The sequence below is a fragment of the Periophthalmus magnuspinnatus genome, chromosome 7, assembly GCF_009829125.3.
Source record: "Periophthalmus magnuspinnatus isolate fPerMag1 chromosome 7, fPerMag1.2.pri, whole genome shotgun sequence".
In the NCBI taxonomy this organism is placed as follows: Eukaryota; Metazoa; Chordata; class Actinopteri; order Gobiiformes; family Gobiidae; genus Periophthalmus; species Periophthalmus magnuspinnatus.
In genome coordinates, this window is record NC_047132.1 from 21,011,338 (window position 1) to 21,026,452 (window position 15,115).

At 38.4% G+C, this 15,115-nt stretch overlaps 1 protein-coding gene across 1 annotated transcript; it reads right to left on the minus strand.

Annotated features, from left to right (window-relative positions):
- Nucleotides 1–103: 103 nt before the first annotated feature.
- vwa1 (von Willebrand factor A domain containing 1) lies at nucleotides 104–9,833 on the minus strand. The gene is made up of 6 exons (XM_033969648.2): nucleotides 9,442–9,833; nucleotides 5,924–6,481; nucleotides 3,332–3,661; nucleotides 2,431–2,706; nucleotides 1,528–1,803; nucleotides 104–989 (listed from the first exon to the last, which is right to left on the minus strand). Exons 1-6 carry the CDS (start codon nucleotides 9,524–9,526, stop codon nucleotides 961–963), a joined length of 1,554 nt encoding a protein of 517 aa, XP_033825539.1. The 5' UTR covers nucleotides 9,527–9,833; the 3' UTR covers nucleotides 104–960.
- Nucleotides 9,834–15,115: the final 5,282 nt, after the last annotated feature.

Genomic DNA, 15,115 nt, shown 5'->3' on the forward strand with positions numbered 1-15,115 from the left:
ACAATAATTAAAGATACAATAATTATAGCCATCTCTTGTGTTAGGGCCTTCACCGACTAATAAGTTCCAATTTAGAGTAGCAATAATAGCAGACCACACCATCTAAACATCATAGTTCTTTTATTAAAAAATAAAAACGAACTGTAATGTAAGCTTATGTTACACTTTAATTGTGATATAGTGCATACATATGTTAATGTCATGTTCAATAATGACAAATCAGCAGTAGTAAGCCTGGGGGTTTTCTATCAGAAGAGGGCAGCAGAGCTTATAAAAGCTGCTTTTGAAAGGGTTTGAAGTAAACAAGGATAAATACATCAATATATCATGTGTATATTTTGTCCTATGTAGATACTTGAATTATGACTTTGATCAGTGTACAGCCATGATTACAAACTTAGTTGGACACATGTGTGTCATAGTGTACTTGAAGCTCCAAGAGAATGTGGTATGTTTGTTTGCAATTTTCTTTGAGCTCCTGTTATTTTGAACCCCTATAACACACATACAAATATCCTATGTAACTAAAGTTGTCTCAACAGAGTGATTATTTCAGTAGAAATTCATTTAAAATGTAAATCAGATGGGAACAGTTTGCAAAATGGCACTTGGCCCACATATGGTTCTCGATACATTCTACACTCCCAACAAAGCCACCAGTAATGTGCATAGTAACATTTTTCCTCCAATGAATGCAATACAGGTGTAGACCAGATGCAATGGAAAAGCAAACAGCCAGTCAATCATAAGTTTTTCCAACAGTCAACATTTGGCCATATTATCTCAGGCCTATCCCTTCAGTGTCTATGGCATCCATGCATGTTGCTTATAAACCAACTGCACTCTCTTCGTGATGTCCACAAATGGGGAGAGGCAGGAGAGAGAATTACAGAGGAAAGTCAACATTCTTCTCCACCCTTCGTCCATGTTTGGTCAGGAGCATGCATAGACTCAGGAGCGCTACGACTGATAGCCATAGGACAATGCATCTAAAAGGAAGAATAACAGAGTTCAGTCCAGGTACTCACACAATTGAATTTAGAGTAATGTAAAAAATAAATAAATAAATACATGTGTGAGTCGTTATCAGTGTGAATTATGAGTCTAGCTTATATTTCTTGCATTTAAAGGGCCAATATTGCACTCTTTTTCAATTACAGACTAGGATTACTCAAACGTATGTAAATGAAACAAAACACAACTCTGGGAATTAGAACATATCTTAAAGCTCACAACAGTCAATTTTGTGTAATATAGGACCTTTAGTTTCAATTAAATTGAGAAAAATTGTTTTTGAATTACTTTTTCAAGAAAATTCCACTTTGCCACGTACATTAGGTTTATATTTGAATATCTACTGCACAAAACTAGTATAGAAAAGTTATTAGTTAACTTAAAGTTCAACTAAAATCCAAGATGTGCATTTGCATGTGTTGACTGAGACCCATGAGTGCACCCAGGTATGTCTTTGCATGTTTTTACTGTAAATAGTTAAACAACTGTTGACATGTCTCTGTCATGACTAACCTGAGTGAAACTGTGCAGTGCAGCAGAGCCCGTCCCCCCGGGCAGTACGATAGATGGGAGACACACACACCCGGGCTAGTGGGGGGAGGTGGGACAGGCGTGTAGACAGAGACTCGGGGGGCAGGTACATAGTGGAAAGCTGAGCTGACACTGAGTTCTGCTGATCCTCCCAGGTGAGCCAATACCCTCTGAGTCCAGAACCACTGCCCCTCCAGTCCACCTGCACCGAGTCGCTGCCCACTGTGGTCAGCTGCAGGTCTGACAACGCTGGTGTCACTGAGGGAACACAAATATTTTTCCATAGACATTTTTTCATTAAAACACAATGGTGTCACAAACAGCAATTGGTTTAAGATAAGTGAGATGGATGAACACAGATGACACATGACACTACACATGGTATTTCTATTGTATTCATGTAACTTATTTCTAAATCTGATCCTGTATATTCCACCATGTTCTTGATAAGGTTTTGGTGACCATTATGTTTTTTATTATAATTACAGTAATGTACATCATCAAACTGGAACAATTTGTCACACAACTGCTCAATGCTCATACTACAACTAGTTTGATACTGCACATCCAATAACCCACTACTGTAGAGCGAAGGCCTTTTTCTTGTGTTGGACAAAGTAAACAAATAGTGACATTCACTGTTCTTTAGGGTTAGAACTTTTATAACTGCCGATGGTTGATTTGTCACCTCATTCATTGTCATAGTGTGGAGGTTAAAGCTCTGCTCTGTTAACTGCTCAACATACTCCTAATGATGACAATAGACACAAAGATGTAATTCTATCGTGTAGAAGCACAATAATGTGGGAGTGCAGAGGTGGCCAGACTGGAATGAACCTTTACAAGCAGACTTATGCGGGATTAAAGCTGGATATCTGATCTCACCTTCCTCTGTGCACACTTTGACCGACATGGCCCTCTCTGTGCCAGAGGAGTGTCTGGCGCTCACAGTGATCAGGTAAGTGGAGTCAGGTTGGAGATTCCGTAGCACAGTGGAGTTTTGGGTCCCGCTAACGGTGACAGCACTGAGCTTGCCACTGGGCAGAGTGGAGTATTCAATGTAGTAACTGATGACCCGGTCGGGCTGGAGGGGGCCCCAGTTTATCCGTACGCTGCTTGACCCCAACTCAGAGATGGATATAACAGCCGGGCTCAGCACCTCTGTTGAAAAATAATAACTTACCAACAATAAAAACTAAATGCACCAGTACACAAAACAGCACAAATGATAATACATGTAATATTATATGTTTTATTAAAAATATGTATTGTAAATGGTAATGTTAAATATTTTAGACTAAAATAAGTTCTTTTTGAATGCAACACAGCACTATGCTGAATAAACAAGAAACTAGACTGGATAAAAATAGTTTTTTTTCCTACTATAAATTGTCACTTATCACAGCCATCCATGGCATGTTAACTTTAAACGGCAGACGTGTTGCCTGTAAGTCTAAACTGAAGATAAACAAAACCAAAGTTCACACTAATCTAAATCTGGACACAGACTTATAAGGTGGCAGAAGAGTTGCTTGTTTGTATTTAGAAATCCAAAAGTTAATTTGTAATCTATAGTTAATATAATTACATATTAATAAACATTAATAATACAGATTTAAACTCAAGCAACTCACGTTGCTTTGTAGAACAATTTCAACACAATATGTAATAATGCAGATATAATAACCACTCAGCATCATAAAAGAGGAATGCCTTGTGTCTTAAATCCAGGATACTGGATCCTCGCGTAAAAAGAAGGAGAAAAGAGCTATTGACCATAACTCACCTGGTTTGGTGGTGAAGGTGACGGAGAGAGTGTTGAAAGCCTGCTCATTAGACTCTGGGGTCAGAGTGGCCACATATGTCGTGTCAGGCTTGAGTCCTGTTAGCCTGGCTGTGCTGGAGTCTGCAGACTGAGTAAACCTCTGGTACTGACCACCACCAACACTAGGACTGGTTCCAGGACCCCCACTTCCACTTCCTGCCCCTCCAGTGGGCGCTGGACCAAATCGAATCTCATAGAAGCCATTTAATCCTGTGAGCACAGGGCGCCACTGGAGAGTAGCAGAGTTGGTGGAGATGTCTCGTGCTGTCATTCTTTCAGCTCGGATAATTTCTAGATAGAAGAATGAGAAATCATTTTGATTAAAATATGATATTTATATGTACCTTGTTGTTGGATAACTTAAATAGAAGATAACCAAGCCAGGATTCATACAATGGTGGAAAACCTTTGCATCTATCTTCATATTATTGTACGATATTTTTATAACAGGATTATGATTGATAAGATTCATTAACTCTCTCTTGAACATGGAGGGCATTTGCCTGGAAGAACCTAATTCATTTTTTTAAATTACACCTAAACTAAAGAGTAAACAGTTAAAGATGCATCAGATTTGTTGGTGTGAATATGGAGAAATCGATGTGGACCATTCTCATATATTTTGGAAATATGCAAATATTACTGTATTTTGGGCAATCGTTTGTGGTGTACTGGAGCAGGTGCTGGGATATTCAGTCCCTGTGACACCTGAACTGGTTTATCTGTATATCTTCTCAGAGGACACTATTCACCTATGCGATATATATATCTGTTCAAAATTATGTCATTAGCTGCCAAAAAATCTATAACCAGGAACTGAGACACAACTTCTGTGTCCTCAAAGGATCAGTGGACATCATCAATAAAGGACATCTATCTAATGGAAAAAATAAGTCATAGACTGAAATGGAAAGAAGCACAAATGAAGAAAAAACATGGAAAATTGACATTATATATGCAAAAGTAACATATTCAAGGTCAGGTCACCCAGGCTTCTGGTTTTCCTGTTATGCTTGTAAAACCGACAAAATCCAACAAAAACAAAGTGACAAAAAAGATTAATTAATTCTCCACCATAGACATAAAAATGCATTCACATAAAAAGTTAATTTACTTGTCATTATAGACATGTTTAATAATAGGTAGATTTAGCTAAGGGTTTATTGTTGGTTTTATATCTGGAGCCACCCACAATGCAGACATACTATTCCATTACACAGTAACTCCAATAACTATCCCTCTAGGCCCTCCACACGATCACAAATAATTATCGTAATTATACTTATAATATATTTGGGCACTTCTACTTGCCATTCTTAAGGCCTTGCATGCTGCTTCAGTACATGCTGTTACTGAGCTGTCCCTGGTGGCTGTATGCCTTCCATCTTTAGGCTATATATACACTTACATACATCACTGAATCATTAAACCGTTAATAGATAGACCTATCTCATTACTGCTTTCATGACACACAGACAGTCCCTGCAAAGGATCAACTCTCCAATTTCTAGGAGGCATATGGGTAAACAGTGAACACAGACATAGGTTTGAATGTCTTTATGTTCAACAAGGCCCAGAGTTTTTGTTGCTATTTAACTTGTCTGGATGACTGTGTGATTGCACATATTTTTTTAGGCGAAAGCATGTCATGTTTTCCATCACATTACGTTTTTCATTCTGCATGTTACGATTTGCGTGTGCTCGATTAATGCTGACATAAAGACAATACATGGAATGAAAAAGGACCTGTTCTTTCTTGAAATATAAGCTATAAAAACAAGTATGTTTTATATACTAATGTGAGTCTTGACAGCTTTGTTTTACCTGGCAGCACATATGGAATACATAAACTTTGCTCATGACATCAGGTGCCTTTTGGACCCAGTAGTGCAAAAAGTCAATGAGTTATGCAAGGATAAGTGAGTTGGATGAATATACCTGTACATATTGGGTTCTATATGTATGCATTTTAAGCTCCATTGCTCTTAGAACATATACAGTACATATGGGTTTTTGCCACATAATCAAGACAGAGGGCGTAAGTCTTCCCTTTCCTGGACACTGGAGGAATACCATGTCATTCCCGGGGCAGCAGAATAGTACATGTCTAGAAGATCTTATAGGGAAGGCCTCTAAAACGGACAGGTCCAAAGTCACACAGATTTGTTGAAATGCACAGGAGCTGCCTCAGTCAAAGCTTCAAATTTTGCCTTAGTCAAAGCTTCAAATTTATTTTTACACAGTAAAAGGTTAACATCTAATAAGAACTTTTAATGTTTTGGGTTTTTTTATGTTCTTGACTTTGTACAACTTACCAGTATGTTCAGGCTTGATAGACAAAGCAGTCGTAACATACTTCAAAACCCTGACTCATTCTTTTGGATTGATATTTTCCATTTTGTAACTTAAAATATCAGATGTGAAAAATCTATAATTTTGGGATACTTTCCATTTCAATTACAAATCTCTCTACTCTCTTTTTTATCAAGGCAACAGTGGAATAGAGGGTTTACAGCACATAATGAATACTGAATATGAATCAGTGTTACTCACCTATAATAGCATTGCGGAGATCTTCTGTGATGATACTCAGGTCATCGATATCCACAAAGTACAAGTGCCTGTCAGTAGGGTGTGTCACTACATCCCGGAGCACCTGATAGTTCCCATGTCCCGTAGAAACCACCAGCACTGCCACACCCTCATCCCTCAGTGCAGCCATGGGCCCGGTTACATCTCCAGGCTTCACTCCATCTGTCAACCACACCAGCACCCTAGGGAGCCCCTTCCTGGATCCTCCGGGGGTCCCTGGTCTGAGAACACTCTCTGAGGCTATCCTCAGGGCTTCTACTGTGTTAGTATCCCCTCGGAGTGGCCGGATGTTCCTCAGTGCCCCCTGTAGGCTGGTCTGGGAGTGGTGGGTACCAAAGTCAAACTCCACTTTTGGCTGGGTGCCCACTTGCAGGAGTCCCACCCTGACCTGATCCTCGCCCAAAGAGAAGGGCAGCAGCACATCGGACAGGAAGGAGAGCAGGCGTGAGTGTTCATATGAGGAAACACTTCCCGAAGAGTCCAGAAGGAAGAGAACATCACCTTCACAACAGTTCAGCACTAGAGAACAAATTTAAAATCAGAATTCAAGATTGTAATGGTGTGAAGTACAGAGCAGGTGGAGACATACTACTAAAACACTGTGACAAAACCAGCCCGCATAGGGGATCTAAGTATTTTATATCAAAGATCTCACACAAAATACCGCATTCCCATTCCTGTACTAGTGGAGTCAAATAGAGAGCAGGACCAGTATAGGGATAGTTTGATAACAGTTATTACACTGCTAACCTCAGAGCTTTGCCATATCATTTATTTATTTTGCTATGTGAAGTTTTTTTTGTTGTCAGGAATCCAGAATACAAACTTCTTTAACACGTTAGGAAGATGTGAGTTTGGTCACCTGTAAATCTTCCTGTTTTCAAATGAGCATGATTGACAGGTGGATTAGCCAATCGGGGACATGCATACTCCATCCGTATTGGAAAATATAAAGTGAAAGAAAATCTAATTTGGAACTGAAAATTTTCATATTTCTGCAGAATCAATGATGATGCAGTAAACTATGTCAGATTGAGATCATAAGGTGAGATAAATTTGATTTTTATTTGTAAATTATTGTATTTTTAAATGACAAGTGACCAATGAGCTCCTTTATATTACATGCACCAAAGGAAAAAAAAAAACAAATCTGATTGTACAACCATGTTTGGTCAGGTTTGAGACACGACAGAGGGAGTGGGGACCAGACTGATATTCATCTGTATAAAACGTACAAAGACAAATCATTTTGGATTTGCCAGGCAAGTTTTTTGGGACTTTGACACGTAATTGGCTACATGAATGTACCTTTTGCTTCAGCATAAGCACGATTTCATGACCATGAGAGAACAGGATTTAATTGTGTTTTAATAATAGCCCAAAATGCATATAATATATCAATCTAAAATCCTCCCCACCCTTAGGCATAAGGAACGTTTTCCCACTTTTGTTGCACAACTTTTTCCACTTAAACCTCTCTTGAGAATGTATCACAGAATCTCCATGTGCTTTTCCATGGAACATAATGATTAAAATATTTATTGAGAATACTGTTAGCTGTCAAGAAGGGAGGCAAGTTTGAAAATACTAAACAGGAATCACAAAGTGATGAAAATACGAGATATGTTATTGGCCACAACTTCAAAGCCTGTGCAGTGAATCAAGGGGTCTTTCCCACCATTTCTCTACTTTTCATTACAGTGGGCTCTAGTTAAAAGCTGAGGAGAAAGCAGTGAAAACAGTAGCTGGCAGGTATTAAAAAGGGAGTGGAAGCCAGAGAACTGAACTGGGAATATAAAAGGCGTTAAAGGAGCAGGCCGGCAAGGGGGGGTTCCGTATGAGGGACGAACAGGAATGCTGCAGTCCTATACTATACAGGGCAATGAAGAGATCACAAACAGACAAATTCTGATTCTGCAACAGATGTCCTCTTTGAACCTATAGGTACAGGGCCAAATCAAACTACTGGTACACACAATTTGAAGATGCTTTAAGATAAAAAGACTGCAATGATTCATTCACTGAGTTTCTGAAGTTGTTTACTTGTTTTTACATAAACTCATAAAACTAAAATTATTGTTTACACCAGTTATAACAATTTAAGGCAAGTTGATTTTATTCTTTGACACTTTGGAAGACATCAGAAAGGTGACGTCATTCCCAGGATAATGTCATGCTTGACACCTTTTGTTTTTATTGGCAGATGTTTCTTTTTAATTTATACATTTTTGCCTCTTGGCTGAAGCCTGTATGAGACTTGGTGTTGAAAGCTTAAAAGGTCAGGGAAGCTTTCATACAAATCAAATATGTACTTACACACATGCACTCTGTCATTCACCTCAACATGTCAAACAAATTCTTACATTTTAAAGTTTGACTTTCTGTCATTTATGTCTATCCACTTGTGAAAGTAAATAAGTAAATAGTTTGTTGTCCTTCCTTTGCAGTGCTCAATATTCACTCTAGTTGACAGAAGAGAGAGAGAGAGAGAGAGAGAGTTTTTCACTGAACTCTATGCATTATTCATCCTTTTTTTTTTTTTTGTAAGGTGATTTTTTTTTTCTCTCTCCAAAAAGTTAGACACCTGCCTTACAACAATTTAAAAAGCATCATCAGTTTACAGATGCACAGATTATGTCTGATCACAACTTTAAGATACCACGACAGCATTTTATGACTGTGTCTAATTTGCCAAGTCTGCCCCTATCCCTGGGTGTCCTGTTGTCCTTATAAATCTTCATAATAGACCAGTTAGTGACCAGGAGCCTATATAAAAAGCCTAACTGCTAAACTGGTTGACTCTTACCAGGCGTCTATTTGTGGAGATATCGCATGCAGTGACAGCATCTCAGTGGTTGTGGTCAAAAAAGCTGTTTCACCCCCATCCTCCAAGTCACTTACATGCTAATAATAAATGATGACATGACTCATTTAGAACTATAACTTGCAGTCAGTGGACGTGCATTTCAACAGTTTACAATATTATTATAAGTGCTCGTGCCAGACATCTGGGTGGTCCTGGGCCCCTGCCCTCTCCCGTGGTTCCTTGAGGTAAAGATTTGATAAATAGCCTACCTGGATGGGTGCCATCCAGGAACTATCCTCACGCCACTATCCATCCTTGTCTTGTTGTGCTATTAACAAAACACTGATCAATACAATACACGACTGCATTTGCTTCCACACTCACTTGAATCGGGGAGAAGGCGAAAAAAAGATGTGAAAATTTGCTATTCTGAATATTACAACGCGGTCATTTAAAAAAAAAAAAAAAAAAAGTGCTTTCATTTCAAGTATGTTTACTGTTGGGATTTTGTGAGTCCTAAAACTGCATCTAACCTTTCTGTTCATACGCGCTTTACGTGCTGTATTATGAAGAAGTTAATGGCACATTACATTCCTAATACAGTCGGGCAATTTGATAAAATCACATTCCCCTGTTCTGCCTGATGACAATAAGTTGTGCGTAAAAGACCTACCTCCTTCAGGTAACGCCTTTTGCGTCCGCGCTGATGCCACAAACAGACACAAAAGCATCCATGTCAACAACACGATTCTCTCCATTGCTGCAAACCACGAAGTTCAATCTCTCATCCACCGGGTATATGTTCTAATATGTTCTAACCCTTTACTGATCCATGTAGGCAACAGCCGAGCTCCGAGGAGCGCACTCCCTCTGTCAGTGATTCAAACGCATATTTCCCCAGGTAAAACGTTAAAAAGTTATTTAGTCTACTTCTTAATATGATCTTCTTTGTGAAACATTCTCGTGGAACGTGATGGTAAAGTGTTCACGGCGGATCTGGAAAAGAACTGAAAGTGCACAGCGTGTGCGCAAAGCGCGGACCCTCCTCTATACAAACGACTCTGGCGCTCAGGTTCAAGTGTCAAGTGGAAATAGGGATGAAATTTAAAGATAAAACTTCCTGCCAAGGGTTTCAAAATAAACCTCAATGATAATAAAGTAAAGCTTCAAAGCATTTTTTTTTTTTGTTTTTTTTTTTGAGTAGACTATGGTGTTTTATCTGTTGCCCATTTAAAGTGTGATCTTAATCCTGTAACCTTTGTTTTTGCTATGAATCCACTTACATATGATAGGTTCTTCTGTTGTTCTCTTCTGTTGTTTGTTACTTTTAGAGCAGTGCAAGTTTTCTTAAAAAAAAAAAAAAGGGTTGTAATTGATGTGGCCTATTTGAAATTGGTTAAATCTAAATCTTTTTATTTGGAAATTAAAATGCAACATACTAGATGGTTAATCTGAGCAAAAAGAAAAAAATAAACATATGAACTGTGTATAGTTATGGTTAACAATTGTTCCCAGCTTGTTTAAATGAGATAGCATATATGTGTTATCTGATGTACAGCTGCAGCATTTCAATGGACCTGCTGCTCTTCTGTGACCCTCAATTTCACCTCATATATCTACTTGACATTTCCAATTCATAGGCTATAACTTTCACTGTCTCGCTCCTCCCTGTAGTTCCCTGAACTCCCAAAGTAAACTTCTGTTAAAGATTACAGTATTATCTGTAATATAAACTGGCAACACATTGGAAATAGCATTACTTAAAGTTACAGACATTATTCAAACTAGAGTTGGGAAATTCCTAATTGATTGCTAACTTGTCAGATTTGAGGCTTGTGTTTAAACGTTATAAATGACTTAATCACTTGCATAATGTACACTTATCTTCAAATGGTATTATCTATTATTTTGGAAGAATTTAAACTATTTGGAGTGCCTCTTAAATTATACTTTAAACTTGAAAAGGTCAAATATGTTGGCAGTTCTTTCAGTTCAACTTGAATATAGTAATGGAAAGTTATGGTTTCTTTGTAATGTGGCGGGTAATGTTAGTGTGGATTTGGGAAAGAGAATGAACTGGAGCAGAAGGAATAAGGAGTGCGTGAATGGACAGAGGATGTGGGAATTCAAGTGGGACAATTCTAAGAGGTGGAGTGATGCATTGTGTTCAAACACTACTCAATAAATATAGACACAATAAATAGACTTGTTCCATTTCTGTACACACCCTATGACATCTGGAAATTTCAGTTAGTCACTTCAGGCTATTGTTTATGCTTGTGGTTTGTAGTCTTCGGTGTAAGTATGATAGCAGGACACATCTCAGCTTGGCAGATGACTACCTGGGGCAATTTAAAAAAGCTGATGGTGCTGATCATAAGTGGAATTTACTCATGATTACCCAGAAGTAATCATAAGAATAGAAAATACAGAAGCGTAGGCAACTGTATCGAAAATCTGTCCTCTACATTTCACCCATCCTTTAATGGTGTGACCTGTTGGGAGAGGTGGGCCACCATAGTGCAGCACCCAGAAACCCATGTCCAGGTCTCCCTCCATGATTTTTTCAATTCTGCATGTTTTAGGTTGTGGAGGTAACACACCCAGACACAGGGAGAACATGCAAACAAGAACCAGTTTACCATTACACATATAACCAAGTGTCTTTGACAAATACGTTTCCCTATTTTACTCTGTAGTTTTGCCTGCATATTTGATCTCTTTTTAAACAGTCCCGCCTCACTGTCTCCTCCTAACTTTATTTTTAACCGCCGTTTCAAGTATGTACAAGCCACGATTTGTTTACACTGTCACTACTGCATGATAGACTCACTGCATTCATTTAAATACATTTTTTCCACTATGTTTGCAGATGTGGTCAACAATACCAAAGGATGCTGGGATCCATTACATATGGGAGTCCTGTGAGTTTTAGTGAGTTGTAAACATACATCTATTATAAATCAGAGAGTGCAGTGTTTATTGTTAGCAGTTTATTATGATGTTTTACCCAAGCATTAAACAGCACTGTTATGTTGAATTTAGCAGGGTGTTAATAATAGGTCATGAAGTTAGGTTAAGATTACATAAAATTAATAGACCTTTACTTTATGTTTCTAATATGGTATTATATTACACTATATATTCCAGAATAATCACTGACATAAAAAACTACAAAAACCTGTATGTTCTTACTGTACATATTTGAACAGTCTATTATGTCAAAGAAGTGTAACCATTAACTCTGAGATTAAACAAACTGAACACAGGGAAAACTACCCTACAAATGTTCTGGCATACACTTTTTAAGCAACAAAAGGATAAATGATGCACCATAGCTGACATTACTCTTTGATGTCTATTGACGAGGTTTCCATTTCACTGCAAGAGACCATTGGTAATATTACTGCTGAACTGTAACAAAAAAATCTCAACTTTTTTTTTTTTTTACATTTTAGCTACAGCTCATGACGCCAGCTGTTCAAACTAGTGTCAGCACATTGTCCAGGATCTCAATCACTAAGTCCTTACAGAACCTGACCTGTTCTCTCTCTGACTCACATACCACTGTCATACTGGTGGGAGGACAAGTGCAAGTGCTGGGAGAGCAAAAATACTTCCAGAGAGGAGGAGATTTGACATTTTCCCTCTGGGCAAAGCAACAAACTGGGAGGAGGAACTGTAAAAACCAAGATGTCATCCAAGTCGTGGAAAAAGTGATGGTGTCCACTGTATTTAGGGTGGGACAGTAAGGAATTTTAGGGAAACTTTGAGAATTGGACAAAGCCTCAAAGTCGCCTCCAAGTTACTGCCTGGCATTTTTGGCAAGTTATCAAAGATGTAATTATGCACTACATTTTGGTTATGGAATGCCAGTGAAAAGAATGGTACAAGGAGACCACAAATTGTTCTTACGTTCCAACTTTTGCAAATGTTGGTTTATGGTGAGCCACAGTATTTGAGCCAATTCATGAAGGAAAAGTGAAAATGCATTCCCAGAGTGCTTTTAAAAAGGCTCTCGGACCAGAATGATCCGCTTAACAGTTATATATGCACACAGCAAGAGAGAGGCGGCAGGCAGCATTTGGAAAAAGAATAAAAAAAACAACTTGACTGTGAAGCGTAGATATGTGCTGTCAAAATTGATGTAATATGGTTATTATAACATAACAAAAAGGCAATTAAACTGAAAGGTGGCTAGGGAAGTTTCAACATGTTGTCAACAAGGAGCAATCAAAATAAACTAGATCTGTGGTTTGGTAAAATATTTAAACACTGGGGCCATGCAAACTGGGTTTTTCTGAGTTTTTGGAGAACAACGTGTACTTACAATGTGCCTTCTAACCAAAACTAGGAGAAAAGCTGATGACTTTTTAAAGATGGTCCATATTGTTCAAAATAACTATCTTTGGGCGTTTGCATGAAATGTGTAGAGAATCAGATTAAGCCTCATAAGGATGAACCAAGCCAGGTATGAAAACACAGAAGATTTATCTAGCAGGTACTAGCAGCTCATGTGGTTGAGAAAAAATAGACAAGCAAAACATAGCACATCTGAAACTTTACAAGGATCTTCCTGCACCCTCCTGGCTTGTGTCATGAACTTTAAATAAATCTCTACTAAAAATACAGACAGGACAGTGAGAAGGGATGTGCAAGAGTTAGTGCCAAGTGCCTAGTGTCTTCCTGAACACCCCTCAACACACGGTTCTGCGTCAATGGCACCATCCGCTCTACAGCCAGCATCCTGTAAATATTTTTGTGGCCAGAAAATAAAGTTTAAGGATATTTTTTCAGAAAGATGACTAAAGTCTCAAGTCCAGCGGTCTCTTGTCTAAACATTGGCAATCTGTTGGACAGTCAAGAGTGATTGGAACAAAGGGAGATTCCCTATAAACAAATATGACAGGTTACACAAAACAGCAGCCACCATCCAATCACATAGCAGAATAAATCAGGTGTGTATATTTTACTGCTGAGAAATGAACTTATCTCTATGTTTCAAATAAACAGTGTCTTGTTCTTTGGCTGTGATTATTTGTAAGATTTATAGTTAATTCAGAATAGCATTTGACTTAAAGAAGTTGGAGTGAACCCAAATTTTAAGGACACTATGAAAACGACGCTTAAAGAGGACGTACTGCGCTTGTGCCTGCTACATAGTTATAAACTATGACACCAATGGATCATTATGTTATAATTTGGACATTTTAAATCACAATATTCATCTAAAAAAATAAAACAAGTCAGCTGAACTCAGCTATAGTATTAAAATTATATGTCTGGCATTTATTGCTTTCATACTGTGAGTAAGTTTGCCTGTCTAGTAACTTGGGCTGTGAGCGTCATCTGCCTGTTTCCATATAGATAAGACAAATGGACTTGAATGAGGGGTCCAAACTCATTTTAACTTGAAGAACCCAGTCCTGGAATGTATACAGCTCAGAGTACAAAGTTTATTATTTGGAATGGGGTTTTGATTTTTCCTTAAAGTTGTTTTAAAGTCACTCTATAACTTGTGTCATAAACATTGCAAATAAATGTCATCCACTCCCCACATCTGTGTTGGAATTATTTTCTCCAGAACGCAGCAGCATCAGGCCTCCTCCCACAGTGTCTCTCCAAAATGTCACCACTGCACTGCCGGTTTTGCCAAGTCCAATCGATTCAAATTCTGAACATGTTATGCTCAAATGAACAATGATCCTACTGTCCAGGAGTTGCACGGTGGCTGCAAATCTGTACAAACAAGAACATCAAGTCACGGGTGCTAATTTTGAGTTGATGGAGGGAAGATAGAAAACAAGCTAAAAGACTTATCTCAATTTTTGTGGTTTTTGGACTTGGCTTATTCACCAGATCTGCAGTGATATAAAAAGAAATTCCAAAGACAGACTTTGCTCTGTTCACTCAGTTTTATGGGCGGATGGAGTGGCACAGCAAAAGGCCAAATGTTGCACTTGTTTGTTGAATTGTGAAAAGTCCCACTGATTCATTTGGAGGATATAAAGGTCATAAGCAGTGACTCATAGGTGTCAAAGTCCCTAAACACTGGCTCCACCACTGTCTGTGAGGAAAGCAGGATGGAGCTGGATGAGTTATCATGTCGTTTTTAATTTCCGCCTCACCCCTGTGGCATTTTTTACTTATATACTTTCACATCGGCCACACTTATAATTAAGTTGATATGTGTGGTTGGGATTCAGTTTGAGTCTAGTTAGTGTCTGAGTCACTACAGCAACACTTGTATTTAAAGTTAATTGCAGCTGATGGTATTCACAACGAACATTAGTTCATTGCAAGCGAGCACAAACAGGAATGTCTGTGTAATCAGTCATTCAGGTCTG